The sequence below is a fragment of the Plasmodium inui genome (genome assembly GCF_000524495.1).
Source record: "Plasmodium inui San Antonio 1 unplaced genomic scaffold supercont1.17, whole genome shotgun sequence".
Taxonomy (NCBI): Eukaryota; Apicomplexa; class Aconoidasida; order Haemosporida; family Plasmodiidae; genus Plasmodium; species Plasmodium inui.
In genome coordinates, this window is record NW_008481851.1 from 197,162 (window position 1) to 215,208 (window position 18,047).

Consider the following 18,047-nt stretch of genomic DNA (forward strand, 5'->3'; position numbering starts at 1 on the left):
GTTAAATTAGCGGAAGGAAAAATGGTTCTCCTCTGTGTCTTTAGAGGCGTAAAGTATTCCGCTATTGTACATTTACGCACATATGTAGGTGTGTATATGCCCGCGCAGGGAGAGCGAGCATAATTCAGCTGCATTCGCGCCACGTCAAATAAACACGTTGTTAATTGAAAACCCTCCAGCTGTGTAACTCCCACCCGCGGCTAAACTATACGCTGCATACTTAATAGGACGAAAATCAATTTTAAAAAATAAAAAAAATGAACTCGACTATTCCACAAGCATATATACACCTGCGCATTCGCACACAGCGCACAGCACATATGCACACCTGTATATACAACATAATTGCACATCTTTACATGCAATTAAAAATATCCTATACACGTGGCAGGATAGTAGAAGCCTATGAGGCGCACGTGCAGAGGGGTACATGCACTGGTAAAACTAATTCTGGGAATTCACAACGTGTTTTAACGAACAACCGCGAATTAGCGTGCGCTCAAAATGGGAAAAAAATGCAACAACATCTGCGGCTCCTGCTGCGCTGTGTTCACATATGCATCGACACCCACAAAACCATAACATGCAAAATTTAAAGTCACTAAGCGCGGCACTAAAATGACGTAGAACGAGCTGCATTTTTCACTTTAATTTCTAAACGCGCTTTGATATAAGCTCCCATACATACAATGCGAAATTCCGCGTGCCTCGCCTCATCTGCGGTACTCCACGTACGTGTGTGCACATGGACATGTGCAAATGCATATAAATGCGCACGTGAACACCTGCACCTACGCGCACACCTCTCACTCAAGTAAACATGAAGGGGACAAATGTGTGCCTGCAAAATTTAAGCACTCGCATGAAGGTCACATACATGCAGGCGTGTATGTGTAGGTACATGTACATACGGAAAAATACACACACAAACACATACATACACAGTAGGCGCGTTACTACAAAAAATTCATCGTTGAAAACAAATATGAAGTTGTACAAAAAGGGGTGTGCATTATTGTAATATCTTCGCGTTAAGTGGCCTTTTTTTCTTTTCTTTCGAGCTCTCGAATTTTTTTTTTCCTGCCGCGTGTTCTTCTGTTTCTTTTTATGCAACTTCGCTTGTTCGCCTTTTTCACCTCCGTCCAGTATCCGCATTGGCATGTTCCATCCACCTTGGGAACGACTTTCTCTTCCCGTATACAAAGCGTACATATAAATGGGCACGCACGCGCGTTTACGCTGCCCAATATGTTCTGTTGTGCACACGCACAGGGTTGCGAACGTACAAAATGGTGCCTACTCGTGTAAAAGTGGGCCAACGCGGCGAGTGCACAAGCAAAAAAGGGGAATGCCCCGCATACAAATATATGCTTCCTTACATGGGGTGATTCTCCCACCACCTGGCGAACAATCACGCATGCGGCGTGGCGTTCATGAAATTTCTCCGATTGTCGGGCGTGTTCAGCTTGCTCCTCTGGTTGAGCAGTGCCTGCACGTACTGCTCCTCGCCTTTCTTTATGGTGACCTTGAGCTTCTTCTTATGCGCCAAAAATCCATTCATGTATTTAACAGCATTTATTGCGCTATCGACATTATCATACGAAACGAAAGCGAACCCTCTGTTTCTGCCAGTGTCCTTTTCGGTGGCAATGTGTGCAGAAATGATATTTCCAAAGGGAGAAAAGGCAGCTAATAAATCATTTTGTATCCATTCATTTGGGATGTGGAAAATGAAAATATTTGCCCCCACAGGACCAGACACTTCATTCATATTTAATGGATTAATAAAATTTTGTTCAAGTTTTCTCGGTTTATGCCATTGGGTCTGTCCGGTTATCTCGTTGTGATAGTATGGTCGTCCATCTTCTTTCGAAAAATATTGTTTCCACGGGGAATTGGCAGCGTTATTTGTGTTTCTCTGATGAGTGGCATTATTTTGTAAATTATAATTCATATGTACAGGGTATCTATTAAAAGAATTGACATGCATATTTTTAAATTGTTGAGACTGCAAAAAGGCGTTGTTGTTATTGTTATTGCTCTGATTATTGTTGTTGCTGTTGTTACAATTGTTGTTATTGCTGTTGTTGTTATTCAGGGGGTTTAGGAGTGCCCTATTTAGCAGCTGCTTTTCCTGTAGCTGATTTTTTGTCTCTGCAAATCGAACTTCAATTGGCTTCTCCGCATTCTCGATGGCTATTTTTCCATTCAAATTTTGTATTGCAAATATTCCTTGTTCCTTGTACGCGTAATTAACGAAAGCACATCTTTTACTAACCCCGTTGCTGTTTTTCATGATGTACACTTCTGTCACGTTTCCATACCTATTGAATAAATTTCTTATTTGCTCTTCTGCTATCTCCCTTGGAAGAGAGCCAACAAATAATTTGGCTTCACTTTCATTCGCGTTATGCATATTCACTCCATATTTTTCCAACTCCCCTATGGCAAATTTGACTATCAATGGTCCTAAGGTTTCACACAGTACTCTCTTTCCGTGTAAATCTTGGATAGCTTTTTGTGCATAATATATTGACTCCATTCGGACGAATACATTGGCTCGATTTACGTTTGGTTTCTTGTCCTTTATGAAAACCACATCTTTGATACTTCCGTATTCTTCAAATATCGTTTTTATATCATTTTCTGTTAAACTTTTTGGAATGGAACTGACAAAGAGTTTCGTGGGGATGGACGGTGCCGGGTTGTATGGGTTATTCATTTGGTAGTTGCACTGCTGCTGCATTTGTTGCTGCTGCTCTGACATCCTTGTGTCTCCGTAGGTGGCTTCATTTTTCTCGGCGCTAAACGCTTGCGAGCTGTTGCTCATGGTATTCATGCTGTTCATGCTGTTCATGTTGTTCATGTTGCTCATGTTGCTCATATTGTTCATATTGTTCATGCCGTTCATGCTGTTCAAGGTGTTCATGCTGTTTCGACTTTGCCGCGTAAAGAGTGGTGCAATGTGGCGCGCGCAAAAAGAGAGGTGTGGCCTTTTCTTTCTCCTTTTATAGATACTTGCTCAAACGCTTGTGCGCTTCGTTTTTTTCCCTTTTTGGGGGACCTTTTGGCTCAAGACGGTTGTACACATAAAGGGGCGTGCACATGAAGGTGAATGCACATAAAGGAGAGTACACATAAAAGAGAGTGCACATAAAGGCGAGTGCACGTATGTATGTGAGAAAAAGCGGGGATTCGTGTGTACGTGGGGGAGTGTTAAGGCGCGCCTCTTTGCATGCATGAAGGGAAGGTGCGTAAGGGTGAGCTGGTAAGTATCGATTGGTGGACAAGAACAACGCTGAGTTAACGTTCTCTTTTTATTTTGCCCTCCGTGTGCTTCCTTTTTGCGCTCACTTTTTCAGACTCTCGAACTTGGCTTTGTTTTTTTTTTTTCTTTTGTCCCTTCTTGTTTTTCCAGTTCCTCCTTACGTTTTCTCACATGTGATGCAGTCTTAGGAAAATAAATTTCTCAGTTTCCTCGTGGGTTATACAAGCTGTTTCACGTGCAAAGGCGTAAGGATACGTGCATATAGGCGCGAATGTAAGCAAATGGGTAGGAGGGGAAAAGTGGCGACGTTCACGGCATCTCAGCGCGGCTGGGAAATTCCCTTGTGCTATGTTCTTTTTGCACTTTATCTCATTCCCTCTAAGCTTCGTCAAAGTGTAGTACCGTGTGACATAACCTGCCTCGCTGCGCTAGGGGATACGGCCATATTTTTTACAGCCATTGGGTTGGCTCCTTATGTTTTGCCGCCTAATGCCTCACTGTCATATTTCTATCATCACACTGGGTCATATTACACCATAAAATGGCTATCTACCTTTTTTCGTTTGGCAGGTGGGGTGTTGCTTCCTTTGTTGGCGCTGGGAAATAAAAATAAAAGCAAAGGCAAAAGCAGAAGTTAACTGAACGTAATGTAAACGTAGGGGTAAAAGTAACGGTGAGGAAAACGCGTTTGCGTGAGTAGAGGCAAGGCGCAAAGGTGAAAACAAAATTTGTGCTTAGCTAATGTGCTGCTAAAATTTTATAGTTCCTTTAACAATGCGTCGCATGAACCTCAAAATTGTGCGTAACTATTCTACAAAGAAATCATTTTCCGGGATAATTTTTTCCCTGCGCTCGTTTGCAATGGGTATAGTACTGCAAGGTACCCCTCGTACGAAGGTTTCACAGGAACAGTTACGCCTCGCATTAGCTTGTGCATTCGCATGTATGTACGTATGTGAGGACGTACGCAGTACCCTTGCATAATGTGCATATGTGCGACGCGCGAAAGCTTGGACGTGCGAAATGTGCTTTGCCTTCATTGCGCACTGGCCTAGGTTTGAGGAGGGCTTTCGGCCAGCACATTTCAGGTGTGCTGAGCCATTGCGCCTATTCCGCATTGTTGCTATTTTGCTTCGCGTCACTTAGTTTTCCTTCGTTTTCATTCTTTGCTTTTCATTTCTTTTACCTTTATTACGGATTCCTGCCTACTTTTTCACCTTTTTTGCATCCTTTTAAATCGGTATTCCCCTTTTTTCTTTCTCTTAAGAAATTATCGCGTTTTACGAGTAAGGGTTGGCCTTATCTGCTCATATTTAGCCCTTTCAGTGCAAGTGAAATTTTATTTTCTCCCCCCAAATTTCAAAATTGTTACATTAAGGTTGCATTTATATGGATACGCGTGATGTTTCGCGCGTCAGTGTTGATGGCCGCTTCAAGACGCGTTTTTTTCCTTTACACATTCCAGCAGAGGCGTTTTTTCCAGTGCGCCGGTTTATATTTCCTGTTTGGGGGGAAAACACAATCCTTGCTCTAGGACATTCTCACATATGCATGAACATTTACATGTACCGACGTTCGTACCTACGCATGATTACGTCTCTCACGGGGGACAAAGGGCCACACTGCCGAATTAACTAATAAAAGCACGTGGCCATTTTGGAATAATATTTTTTTCGCAACTTTGCAAAAAAGGTTAACCTTTTATTCTATTTTCTTCTTGAAAAGTTCACATTTCATCACAACAGTTGCACAGAATGGTACATGGAGAAATGTGTTAGCACGTTGAAAAATGTTTACACAGGCATGTATAAATTTCCCTTCATTCCTAAGGGATGTTCAATTTTTTACGTTTGCCAATAAATTAAATTACGAATTTGTGTAAGGATGCTCAAATAGGGGAAAGCCTAATTGCTTTCTTCTGCCAAACAGTTGTGTTTTCTAATTCTGTCGGATTCTTTGTCTACATAAAAATTGGCATTAAGAAATAGGGCAAGGGATATTCTCACATAAGTAAATATTTTTCCTTTTTTTTATTTCTTGCTATCTGAAGGAGCGCTTAAGAGATTCATATAATCAACCTGTACATAATGGAAAATAAATTGAGGAATAAAATCCACATTTTCCGTCATGCCTACATATGCGAGCAACAGATTGTACATTTGAAACATTTTCAAAGGGTGAAAAAGTTTATTTAACTTTTTAAGATGCCTTCACACTATGTAGCAATAAAAAGAAAAAAATGAGAAGTGACAACGGATGAGTGGTTGAAGTATACACGAGGGGGTAAAAAAGAAGTAAATTTTCATAACTGCCATGTGTGTCATACATAGAAATGCAATTAATCGAAGGAGAAGAAATTGCACGTCTATATTAGTAACACATTCCCGTCACAAAAATGCGATAATTTGAAAGAAAAAATGAGACTCTTTGTTCATACACAACGGCTTTCTCATTTTGGAAATCTTGACCAAAACAGTGCAGGCCATGACGCAATTTTTCCCTTATAATTTGTAAAGCTGAAAGAAATTATATTTTCCATTCCATTCGGTTGTATGTTTAATAAATGCAGTAGCTTTATTTTTATTTATGTGCACATTTTAGTGACAAATGTGTTTCCATTGCGGAGGAGTTTCATTACGCTTAACACCGGCATGTGCATACAAATTGGATTAACCCTTTTGCATCCCATTTTTTGCTACGAATATTTCCTTCAACCGGGAAGCTTAGCATGGTGGGTTAAAAAAATGCTTGCTAAGTATAAGTCACAGCGAGTTCCAAGTATAGGTACTTTATATGAAAAAGTTAAAATGTATGGTAGCGTGTGGCCATGGCCATCTCGTCAGACATGAGTTATGTGTTAATGTAGTTCATTTGTGTATTCTTCCAACCGTTTTATGCCTTCCACTTTGGTCGTACGTGTCCCCCAAAAAAAGGTAAAACAACGTTTCTGTTAAAAGTATTCTTTGGCATTTCTTACAACTAGCCAAAAAAGTGACTCAAAATACGTTGCCCATTACGTAATAGACCTTTGTAAGGTACCCATTTTAGGGAAAAACACGTTGATGAGGGAAAGTTGTACAAATTACTCCCACATTGTATGGTTTTTCTTCGACACACATGTGTATATATATGTGCCATTTATCCACACCTCCTAATACCTCAAATGGGAGTACAATTACCAAGACGAAGGTATCGCCGCATTCTAGCGAAGTGATACCATTATGTGGCTTCGCAAAAGTACGTTCTATATACAGTACACTCCTCCATTATTCATAGGGAGTGAAAAAAAACAGAGTAAAAAAGGTTCACCGTTAAATATTGCACAGCAGCAATAGTATGTAGTTTGCCACACAGCACTGCCGAGGTCCCCAGTGCTACCTTTAAATCGTTTTTTTTTTTTTTTGCCCCTACAATATAAGTAGGCCCATCCCAATTTGTGATCAAATGCTACTTTTGAGGATTCATTTAGGTGTTTTTGCGTTCCACGCATTTGTAGTGAAGGCGCTAAAATGGTACAATTCTGTGTGATGCTTTACTATATGTTCACGTTTCAATAAATGTGCATTTAGCTAGTTTTTTTTTTTTCTCCTCTATTCAGGAAAAAGTTGAATAATTGAGAAAAAAAAAATACCTGATAAAGCGTACCAATTTAGCTGTATTTTCCTGGGAGTACTTTTGACGGAGGATTTTATATACCCACGAAATAGTACCATCTTGGCGAACGCCGTAAGAGTATGTAACCACGCCTATAGAAGCTGAGGGGCAACTTCTCCAAAGTGAGAGAATGTTTGTAGGCAAACAAGTTCTGGTGGTCGTAAAAGTATGCAAAGTACGATGTGGTGAAAGGGGAAGGGGCTGTAGAAGGGCTTGACAAACGTTGCTTCCTTATTCCGATGTGTGTGCAAAAGGGCAAAAAAATATATATAAATTTTTTTTTTTTCCAAAATTACAACGTTGTGCCAGATTTCCGCTGTTGAGATGATCTTTTCTTCGTCGTAACGTTTGGTCATTGCGCCCAATTTTAATAAACCCATGTGGGGCCTCTACTTATTCTGCCAACTTTATGAAAAAATATAATTTAAATGAAAACAAACCAGAAATGTTTCTTCTTCCTTCTGAACAAAAGGCATTATAACCCCCCAAGCAAGAGGAAATGGAGTAAGCAAAACGATAAATACAAAACGAGGAGACCCCTGGCGGAGAATTCGAATGTGCACAAAATTAACATTAAGGGAGAATACTGGAAGCAGAAACATGTGAATAAACAGTTTGTTGTGGAAAATGGGAACCAAGATATGATAAATGAAAAGACAAGTTTAAATTTTTTTGGCTACCCAAATATATCACTGCATAGCAAATTGGGGGGCAGCTTATATATTGAACAAATGGACGAAATAACTCTATGTGTAATTATGAATAAATGCATAAAAGAGAACATTTTGGAAAGTTTCATCTGGAAGAATCTGCTAAACAGATGCACAAGAATTGCGCACAAAGTTAATGGAAATGTGTTAAGCTATATATTTAAATACGCCTCGCAGGCAATTTTCTATAACCACTACTTTTTTCTGACCATGCTTGGGAATATCTGCACCAATTTGTACTCCCTAAATATAAAAAACTGCGCAAATATACTCTATGCAATGAATAATAATAACAGTTATTATAATGAAGAGGTATACAAAAAGGTGGTCGAGCACAGTTCCCTGCTTATCTTGAACAGAAACGACATCGATGTTAATAGTGTGTTAAGTCTGATCAGCTCCTTTTACACTTTTAATAGGATTGGCACAAATGGGTGCAACTCCGACGACGGGAACTCCCTACACATTAGGAAAAATGTGAACAACGCTTATTTACTTTTCGATAGCATTGCCAAGACGTTTAATAGGTACGATCTCGATTTGAGTGAAATTGACTCTGTGTGCTCGGCTCTCCTTGTCTATTGCCAACTGGATAGGGTCAACTTGTTCATCCAGGAAAGGAACAGAAATGTGATAGAAAAATTAGTAATCTACCTGAACGACAACATGGAGAAGTTAAATATAAAGCACATATCCATTTTATGCTTTGCGGATTGTATTTTTACCAAGGGAAAATTTTTAAAGTGGAATTATATCTTTGCAAAAATTGAAAAGGAGTATTACATGCTGGATAACAACTATCTTAGCATTTTGTTTTACGCATTGAGGGACAAACTGGTGCATCGGAAGAGAATTTATAAAATTATTTACAACCATATTTTGAATGATTTAACTAACACTTCATTGGAAAATATATCCCTGGTGACATACCCCTTTTTGAAATATGGGGTCTTAGAAGATGCGCACAGTGGGTGGGGACGCAACGGGAGTGAGGACCCTCTACACAAGAGGAGCGCGAAGAAGAAAGTCTACGACAAAGTGGAAGAAGAATCCCCCTGTGCAGAGAAGGGTGCTCCAAATTTGGAAGTAAATTTAAGCCATTATTTTCACCTATTTAACGATTTCCTGTACGGCAAGGTGAAATATAATATAACTAACTTTAGCCTATTTCAAGTGTACTTAATTTTTAGAGGGTTATGCGAATCCAAGTTGACAAATGATAAGGTAGAGCAGTTAAAAAAAGAGATCATAAAACGGATATGTAGAGATGTGCATACAATGCCAGCGTATTTATTAACGTACTGTATGAAAATTGTTACGGAGAAGAACGTACGGGATAGCGAATTAATAACTTCGTTGAAGAACGTCAGTTTGGTGTACCTGAATATGTATAAGAAGATTTCCCTGGGCGACAGGGACTATGCGATCAACGAAGGTTCCACGCTGATAGAGGATTACTACAATAGTGTGCGGGACGATGAAGACCCGTCCAAGAGCGATATAACATTTCTGTACAATGAGAAAAAAAAGGAAGTGAATTATTTATCGGAAAAGTATATACTAGATTTGAATTTATTCAATCCCCAATTTAAGCACCTACGTGAAAAGTTTGGAATTGCAAGGAAACAGATTGAAAAGACGCTTGCACATTCGCAGAGCTTTTTTTTTAATTATTATTTGAAGGAAAAGCAGCTAGCCAATTTTTTTTACTTTTCCAGCATCATAGAGGAGAATGAAGCGCTAGCGTACTTTAACGAAGTTAAGACAGTTGTGCAGGATCGAATGGCACACGGAGAGTTGAAGTTCAGCCCAACCAGTATTCTCCGCATATTAATATCGATGGATCATCTGCACATGGTTCAGAAGGACAATGCCTTTTTTAGCACCCTTTTGCGGCAGCTGTGCGATGAGATATACTCCTTGGACCTTTCTACCTTTTTGCAATTCCTTTCGATATTTCATAAGAACAGAATTTCTCACTACTACTTTTTGAGGAAGGCTCGGTACATAGTCAGCATGAACAGGTAACCAGGACATGGTGGGCGTGGGGCCATCAACGCGTGTGTATACATGTGTGCAATATAAGTGAACACCGTGCAGCGGCGCTGTCCAAGCGTTTGTTGCACTGAACAATGGGAGAAATAATTAATAGATATACTTTTTTTTTTTACGCAGGTACGAATTTAGCAGGAGTTCGCTCTTGAACGTTAAGAGCATGATTTTGGAGTTAACCAAATTGCTGTAACAAAAAAATAAGAAAGTGGAAGTAAGAAAAGGGAAGTGAATCTCAATGAAGGAAACAAACTGAAGGAAGCAAAATGATGGAAGAAAAATGAAATAAAATACCACTACCATTAATAATAGTGGCAAAGAAATGTACGCAGATACGTACAAATAGATAAACGAAAGGATAAACGAATAAATGTACAAATCGGGGAGCGACGAAATTGAGGAATGAAATTTACGCAGGGGAGATACATTAACCTGGTGATAAAGTGTACTAAAATTTGGAGAATTTTAATATAACACAAAATCGGTGTAGGGTGGGCGAAAACGATTTAGGCGTTTTTTTTAATTTTTTTTCCCAAACGGGTAGGTATATGTATTTGAATATGGTGAACTCATAGCACCGCGGCTTTTGTTATTCTTCTTATGTACCTCTCTTCCCGCGTGAGGTGCACCCTTTTTGACAGTAGACGTTGACACGCCTTTCGCATGTTTCTCCGTTGCGCTGCTTCAACTTTGCTTTTTCTTTTTCTTTTTTTTTAAGTAACGTTTTGGGACTACTCACCGGTTACGCGGCTGTTCTGGCGCTATTCACTCAGAGTTCTCCCTGCATATTGCCTATTTTGTAACTCCCCACCGGAGTGTTCTTCTTTATTTCCCCTTTTTCTTTCTTTTTTTAAGCACATTTAGTCCTTACTGTAGACCTTATTCTCGAAACCCTTGAAAACAACCTTAACACTGTCCGGGTCAATTTGATATTGTTCCTCTCCGTGCTCATCTTTATATTTGCTGATGTTAAATACGACAACACTGGAATTTTTCATTTTGTGATTTCTTGCCTTGTGTGGTGGTTCTAAGAAGCTCCTAAAGAAACTTAGAAACCACAAACTGTGACCAAAAATGATAAAGATATTGTTTGGATCACTAAAAATGTATGAGAGGGTATCCAGGAATCTTCTTTTGTTTGTTTGGGGGGCCACTTTAACTTTCTGCTTAATCAAAGCATCAACATCATCACTGACGTAATTTTTAGTCTTAGGGGTAACATACTTATGGTAGAAATTGAACAAAGTAATTGAATCTACATTTCTACTAAGTTCCTGTAGTGATTTCAGTAGATAGACGTTTTCGTCAGATGTTTTGAATCGATCCTGCAGAGCAATGAAACAAGTTGTAATGGCTCTTCTTAAATCTGAACACAACACAACACTTTTATATTTCATGTTATTAAGAACATCGATGTGTTCCTTTACACTCATATCAAGGATATTTTCTGATATACACTGTTTATCAAGATCTTCAGTTACTATACTATCTCCACTTTCGAAGGCATCTAAGTTGTCCGAGTTTTCTTCTTCTTCTTCATCCTCTATGCTACTTGTGTCCTGATGTATACTTCCAACAGAACTTGAACTTAGTGAAATATGAAAATCTTCTTCACTTTTCATACTGGAGGTACGGCGGGTGCGCCGGAGAATATTCTCCATGGCCATACGTCTTAAGCATATTGGTTTTTTCTTCGGAATGTCTAGGGTACTGCCATCGTTACTTTCTTTTTTAGTATCAACGGTGCTAGAGGTGCTTGGTGTTTCTTCTGCTGAAGTTGATATTTGATTGGAAGAACCGGTGAGTGCTTTTGTGAGAGATCTTCCGAGTGCGGGACATCTAGTAGCAGCATTATCAGCTTGTGGAATTGCCCTATCGCCAGGTTCGACAACTTTGGGTTCGGAGACTGTCGAATGGGAGACTTTTGGTTCGACAGTTTTTTGTGCCCCTTCTCTCGGGAAGACAACTTTTGCTTCGCCAACTTTGAGTTCCTCCACGTTGGGTTTTTCCACTTTGGATGGTCCCGGCTTTGGAACTTCTACCTTGGGTGCACCTACTTCTGCTTCGCCCACATTGGGTTCTTTCACTTTGGGTTCCTCTACATTGGTTTCCTCTACATTGGTTTCCTCTACTTTACGTGCAATTGCCTTGGTTGTAGTATCCGCTTTAGGTGTAGGTACTTCTGGTGTGGCTGCAGTGAGTGGAGTCACTTCTGGTGGACCCGCTTGAGGTGCAGTTGCGGGTGGGGCCTCGCTGGTGGTATCGGCTTTCGCAGATAGCGATTTGGTCTTTAACAACATGGGCTTTCTCCATTTCGCTAGAACCAGACTTCGTATACCCATCTTAACTGGGATATCTTGCTCTTTGGGTTTCTCTACAGAATCGCTTCCCTCTTCATCAACATAATCCTCCTCATCGCTAAAAACAGATTTCTCTTTACAGTCTAGAATTTTCAATATGCCCGATATAGTTTTGTGCTTTTTGCCTTTTTTACTTTCATTTTTGTGTTTATCTTCTTTTTTCTTTTTGTGTTTTTTTTGCATTTTTTTCTCTTCTTTTTCTTTTCTTTTTCTCATTTTTTCTTCTTTTTTTCTCATTTTTTCTTCTTTTTTTCTCATTTTTTCTTCTTTTTTTCTCATTTTTTCTTCTTTCCTTCTCATTTTTTCTTCTTTTTGTTTTTGCTTTTTACTTTTTTCTTCCTGGTGAGGTTGCATATTATGTGTCATAACCCCTGGTGGTGCTACTTCCGTGAAGGGACTGCTTGACATTTGACCCTGGTTAACTGTTGAGTTTGCCATTGGGGCTATTGCCATGTCTGGACGCATCATTTGCGCTAGATTCGAGGGGAGGGCAGTCATACTAGGTACATTTGGTAGAGAACCCAGCAGGGGGTCTATATTTGGCATAGAACCAGGTAATGGGACCATATTAGGAGTGGGAACTTCCGATGGTCGGACAGTCATAGCAGGTATATCAGGAATTCTGGGTCCCTCTGCATTACTATTTTCCAAGGGAGTTATATTGCCTTGAGAACCAAATGTTTGTGGCAATTTACTTGTGGAACGTGACAAGGTTGATTTGGAATCTTTAGATGAATGACCCTGGTCATCTTCTAAAGAGTCCTCATCACTCTCTTCCTCGCAGGAGAAATAATCATCATCTCCTTCAATTTTACGAGGAACAAACTTAGCTCCTTCGTATAGTAACCCATCAAAGTATCCATCACAAATATTTTTAAAGTGCTGTTCTAACTCGGATAGCTCGTGATCTCCATCACAAATTTTTGCATATTCCTTTTCTTCCTCAGTAGCGATAGAATAAAAATCATCATAAATACTGAGGTAGTGTTTTTCTTGCAGGGTAACCGGGTCAAAGTTTTCATCACATAGTTTACCATAGAAGGCGTCCATCTCCTTGGTGGCTTTATCTATATACTCTAACTGCATAAGTTCATCGCCTCCACAGAAATCGGTATTTTCTAAATCATGTATGCTGTCGTTTAAAAATTTGGATAACTCGAGGCACTCTTGTATACCATTTTTACTCAATGGAGAATCAAGTAAACTGGACTTTTTGGTAAAAATAAAAAATAGTTCGTAGAAGAAAATGAGAAAGATGTTCAAAAAATTCTTGGTTGTTATCTTTCTGTTAAACACACTGTTCCATATTGATTCACCATGTCTAATAAAATAAATTGTTTTCGTCTGGAGTTTTTTTTTTACGGGTGCTTCATAGGAAGCAGAATTTACAAGTACATCCCCTGCTTCTTCATATTCTAACTTTTTCTTCTTTTTCTTTTTCCTTTTCTGTTTTTCTAGCTGAATGTGTTTGTATTTGTTAAACAGTAGGAGTCTCTTAAAGCAATAGATGATCAGCTTAATTCTGATCAGGTAGCTAAGCGCCGAGTGTGGCATTTTGACGACACGTACAGGAGAAAAAAAAAAGAAAAAAAAAGCGCACGGGGTGTTGTTAATTCGGGATTTGTTTCCTTAACTTGACGTTATTTGCTTCGACCTATTTTTTTACTCAGGTGTTTTCACTGCTTAATCTTTTCTGTGCTTAATTATTTCTCCTATTATACCTTTTTTTTTGTTCTTCTTCTGCATCTGCTACATATGCACGTGTTCGATCGTCACATTGAAGGGGACCAGCACCGCTACACTGGTGCGCTCTGCGGTCTTCGTCACTACACGGTGTGTAATAGTCGCTAGGAGCGGGGAGATGGTAATTTATTCGAATTCAAATGAACTGAACGAATGAATCCATACGTATACGCTTTGACAAGGTGCTAGCTTCAAAATCATCATATATATATCTGTTTTCTACGCGTTCGTGTGGCCACGAAATATTCAGGCGCCGCAATGCGCCTGTCCGATGGGTCTCTCCGATGTGCCAATTCCCAATGTCATATTTTTCCCATCGGAAAAGGCACCCTTGCCGAGGTAGCAACAATACATACACCATGAGTTTTTTCTCCTGGCACTGATGCCGCCTTGCGTTTGGGGAAGAAAAACTTTTTGAAAAGGAATTTCGCGCAACGACCCCCCTGGTTATGCGCCTTTATACAGACAGCGCAGCGGAAGGGCTAAAGTAGCAAAATCAATGATACATAGCTCTAATCACGCAAACAGGGGTCGGAAAAAGGGTCAGAGGCGTTCTTAAAACCATCTCCGCACCCCTCTCAGGAATATGGACTGTGTTTTTTGGCGCAACCACATGGATATCTCTCCGTATGTATACACCCTTCGACAAAAATAATGACTCATTCGCTCGTGAGAGCAATTCATGCGCTCTTGAAAGCGAATTGAAACGAAAAAAATTAAGAAAAATGAAACTGCGTCAACATGCGAAGGAGAAGAAATGGGGCATGTGAAACTGCTGGAAGATATGGGTAGGTCAATTAATTAGATAATTAAACAATTAGAACTTCAGGACGGGCACTTCAAAATAAGTAAGACAAATTGATTAACCTTAATAGATTAACCTGAATAGATGAACCAGAACTGATTAACTCATTTCAGTTATGTTAGACTAAATCCACCAAAGTTGGTATTCATCTAAACTTCCATTAGTCCAATATTCTTATTCCCTTATCATATAACTAAAAAAATATAAAATCTACAAAAAAGAAAAAAATTAACATTAACAACAAATTCATAACTCATATAAATTCGTATGGGGGTAGAAAAAGGGACAAGAAGTTTTTTCTTTGCATGTTCAAATTAAAATAAAAATGAGAACAAAAAAAAAAAAAAAAAAAAAAAAAAAAAGGTCATGAATGAATGCGGCCATCTGGTAAGATATCATAGTAAAAAATATAATATCCTGGAAGAGGGAAGAAGCCCCCAAAAAATATTACAAAACATGAAACATGAAATACCAAATGTGGACGGAAGCAAAAATAAATAAATGCGCATGGAGTTATAAATCAAAAAGGCATACGGAAAAGGTACTTTTTCTACAGGACCAAAAATGGTAGAAAAAATATGGAATAATAAATAAAAAATTATAGGGTTTAGAAAAAGATGCAAAAATTTAGAAAAAAAAAATTCAAAAAAGGTTGGCAAAGAAAGTACAAACGTTTGGTACAAAAAAAGAAAAACATTTTCGAAAAAATAAGCATTCAGATAAAGTAAAAAAAAAATAGAGTAAAAATTAAAATGAGATTAAACAAAACAGACGAAGTGGGAAGAGGAATTCTGCTTTTATTTATGTTCGATTAAGTATCAAAAAGCTGAAAGTAATAATTGTGCCGTGTTTATGTGAATTCGCGCAACTGACCCTTATTTTGGCAGGACGGCAAAATATTGTCAAGCAGAAGAATGCCGAGAAAAAAGCCACAATGTGTAGCGCAATAACCCTAATGAGAAGAACTAGGCGTCACTCTGAATCCGTACGCATTATGCATACTTCACGTATAACGAAAAAAATTGTAAAAATTTGTCCAGTTCCATGCGCAGTGTTTCGCATCAATTTGCAGTTTTTTTTTTCCGACCGATTTTCTATCCTAATGTTCGCCTCAGGCATTTTTAACAACCCATTTTGTCCTCATAATTTTATCCGCTCATTTGGGTAACTGACTTCCACATTGTTTTTCTTGGTCCTCTCCAACAGTGTTCGTTCGTTCTATCCATCGCGAAGTCGACTTTCGTCAATTCTTGTGAACTTTTGTCAACCTTTGGCACAGTCACTTTGCTGAATAAAAATTCCCTCACCTGATCATTACGTTCGACGGCAGGCAGCACGAGGCACGCCGTTTTGTTCAGTCTCTTCCCGGACATTGGCAGCTTAGTCCAATGGTCAACGTTTTTTTGTTGCTTCTCCCGTTTGACTTGGCAACCTCAGCAGCGCCTAGTCAACCTTGGTATGCTTCTTCTCTAGAAATCCCTTATAGAGGATGCGCACGCTGTACTTCTCAATTTCGTAATGGACCTCGTTACCCTGGTAATACTTAATCATATTAAAAACAACGACCCCCGAGTTGTGCAATTTGTGCGTTTTCGCCTTGTGAGGCCCCTTCAGGAAGTAATTGAAAAAAAGGCGGAACCAGAGGCTGTGCCCAAATATGATAAATATATTCGTGTCACTATTAAAAATGTATGAGAGGGTATCGAAAAATTTGTTACTTACAAAATTTCTTGTAATTCGTATATTTTTTTTACAAATTTTTTCGACGTCTTTGTGTACAAATTTCTCAATATCTGTGCTGATATATTTATTGTCGTGAAAATCGAAAAGCGAAACACAGTCAGGATTTCTGCTGATCTCTTGTAGTGAATTTAGTACTTGGATCTCTTCGTTATTTTTATTTATCCTGTTGTAGAGGGCTATAAAGCAGCTTGATACTGCCCTTCTTAAATTTGAGCACAAAATGGCACTTGGATATTTTGCATTGTTATTGAGGATGTCAATATGATCCTTCACACTTCGGTTTATGATTTCTCTATGGTTGTACTTTTCGTGGTAATTGTTTCTGTTCACTTGGAGATCATTTCGATGGTCCTGCTGGTTATTAAGATGATTATCTTCCACGTGGGTGTCACTTCGGTGCATGATCGATTCGTTATTAGTATATGTATTTCCATCTAGATATGTGCCTCTGTCTGCATTTCTCTTTGAGTTTGCGTTTGCGTCTTCATCTTGACCAGCTCCTCTTTTCCTTAGAACTTGCCCCGTATTATTTCCTGTCCTTCCATCTCCTGCATGTACATAATCGACGAGAGGGCCCCCTTCGCCAGTGTTCTCATCTGCATATTTCGCACTGACGTTGTTCTCATTAGGCGAGGCATTGTCATCAGAGTCCTCCTTGCCATTATCACTCCCTACGTTGTCCCACATTCTGTTATCTATTTCTGCCATTTCGATCTCTTCATTTTCGTCAACCCGCGTCTGCTCGTCGTCCTTATCCACTGGGCTTATCCGAACTACGCAAGGTTTATCTCCATTCTTCGTTGCACTTCTTTCTTTCTGCAGAAAGTTTGATAATTCGATGGACTGAATGATTCCTGTGTTACTGAGCGGGGAATCTACAATCACCGATTTTTTACTAAAGAAGAAGAAAATTTCGTAGAACAGGACTAGGAAGAAATTGAAAAACGTCGTTGCTGTGAGTCCGCTGTTAAAAACGCTATTCCACACGGATTCACTATGCCTTATGAAGTAAATTGTCTTCACTTGAACAATCTTCCTTTCGTTGTAGTCTCCTTCGTTGTGCGCATCGGCGTAATGGCTGCCTTCACCGACATAATGGCTGTCCGCACCTACAATTTGCACATCTTGGCTGGCGGTCGGGAGGTATCTCTTTTCGTTAAAAAAGAGAAATCTTGTCACGCAGTGAATGACCAGCTTTAATTTTATTAAGAAATTAACTATCGACGTTACGATTATGTCCTTCAAAATTTGAACGTGCAAAAAAAACTCCAGAATATTTTTGTTGTTATTTGCACCTTTTTTGTGCTTCAATTTTCGCGAGTTAAATGTATAAATGTATCCGTACATAATGTTTGTGATAAACAGTGTCAGCAGGAAGAAAGCGGAGATTAAGAGACCCCCCATTTCGACGTTTGCGGCTTTTTATATGTGGGCTTTATTCAATGAATCATGGGGGAGGACGCGCAATGGGTACCTACATATGGATATACACATAAGGATAGGTACATATGGGTACGAACATAGGGGTATGTTTGTCCGTCCCCCCGGTGCGTCCCCAAATGATGGCGCTAGTTGGGAATCACAGTAACATCTACTACCTTTGCGCCCTGGGCCTGTGGTGGTTACACGTGAAGGTAAAAATGTGCAAAAATAAGCATTGATGCGGTATATATTACATTCTGCACGCTTTGGCGCGATCACTTTTCACTGCG

At 39.3% G+C, this 18,047-nt stretch overlaps 4 protein-coding genes across 4 annotated transcripts; 1 reads left to right on the forward strand and 3 right to left on the reverse strand.

Annotated features, from left to right (window-relative positions):
* Positions 1-1,411: 1,411 nt before the first annotated feature.
* C922_03771 (hypothetical protein) lies at positions 1,412-2,929 on the reverse strand (the record flags this gene model as incomplete). Its single annotated transcript, XM_008819360.1, has 1 exon — positions 1,412-2,929. The coding sequence occupies one exon, from the start codon at positions 2,927-2,929 to the stop codon at positions 1,412-1,414; it is 1,518 nt and encodes a 505-aa protein (XP_008817582.1).
* Positions 2,930-7,350: 4,421 nt separating this feature from the next.
* C922_03772 (hypothetical protein) lies at positions 7,351-9,660 on the forward strand (the record flags this gene model as incomplete). Its single annotated transcript, XM_008819361.1, has 1 exon — positions 7,351-9,660. One exon carries the CDS (start codon positions 7,351-7,353, stop codon positions 9,658-9,660), a length of 2,310 nt encoding a protein of 769 aa, XP_008817583.1.
* An 884-nt stretch (positions 9,661-10,544) lies between these two features.
* Positions 10,545-13,598, reverse strand: C922_03773 (hypothetical protein; the record flags this gene model as incomplete). Its single annotated transcript, XM_008819362.1, has 1 exon — positions 10,545-13,598. One exon carries the CDS (start codon positions 13,596-13,598, stop codon positions 10,545-10,547), a length of 3,054 nt encoding a protein of 1,017 aa, XP_008817584.1.
* Positions 13,599-16,035: 2,437 nt separating this feature from the next.
* Positions 16,036-17,739, reverse strand: C922_03774 (hypothetical protein; the record flags this gene model as incomplete). Its single annotated transcript, XM_008819363.1, has 1 exon — positions 16,036-17,739. The coding sequence occupies one exon, from the start codon at positions 17,737-17,739 to the stop codon at positions 16,036-16,038; it is 1,704 nt and encodes a 567-aa protein (XP_008817585.1).
* Between the last annotated feature and the right edge of the window lie 308 nt (positions 17,740-18,047).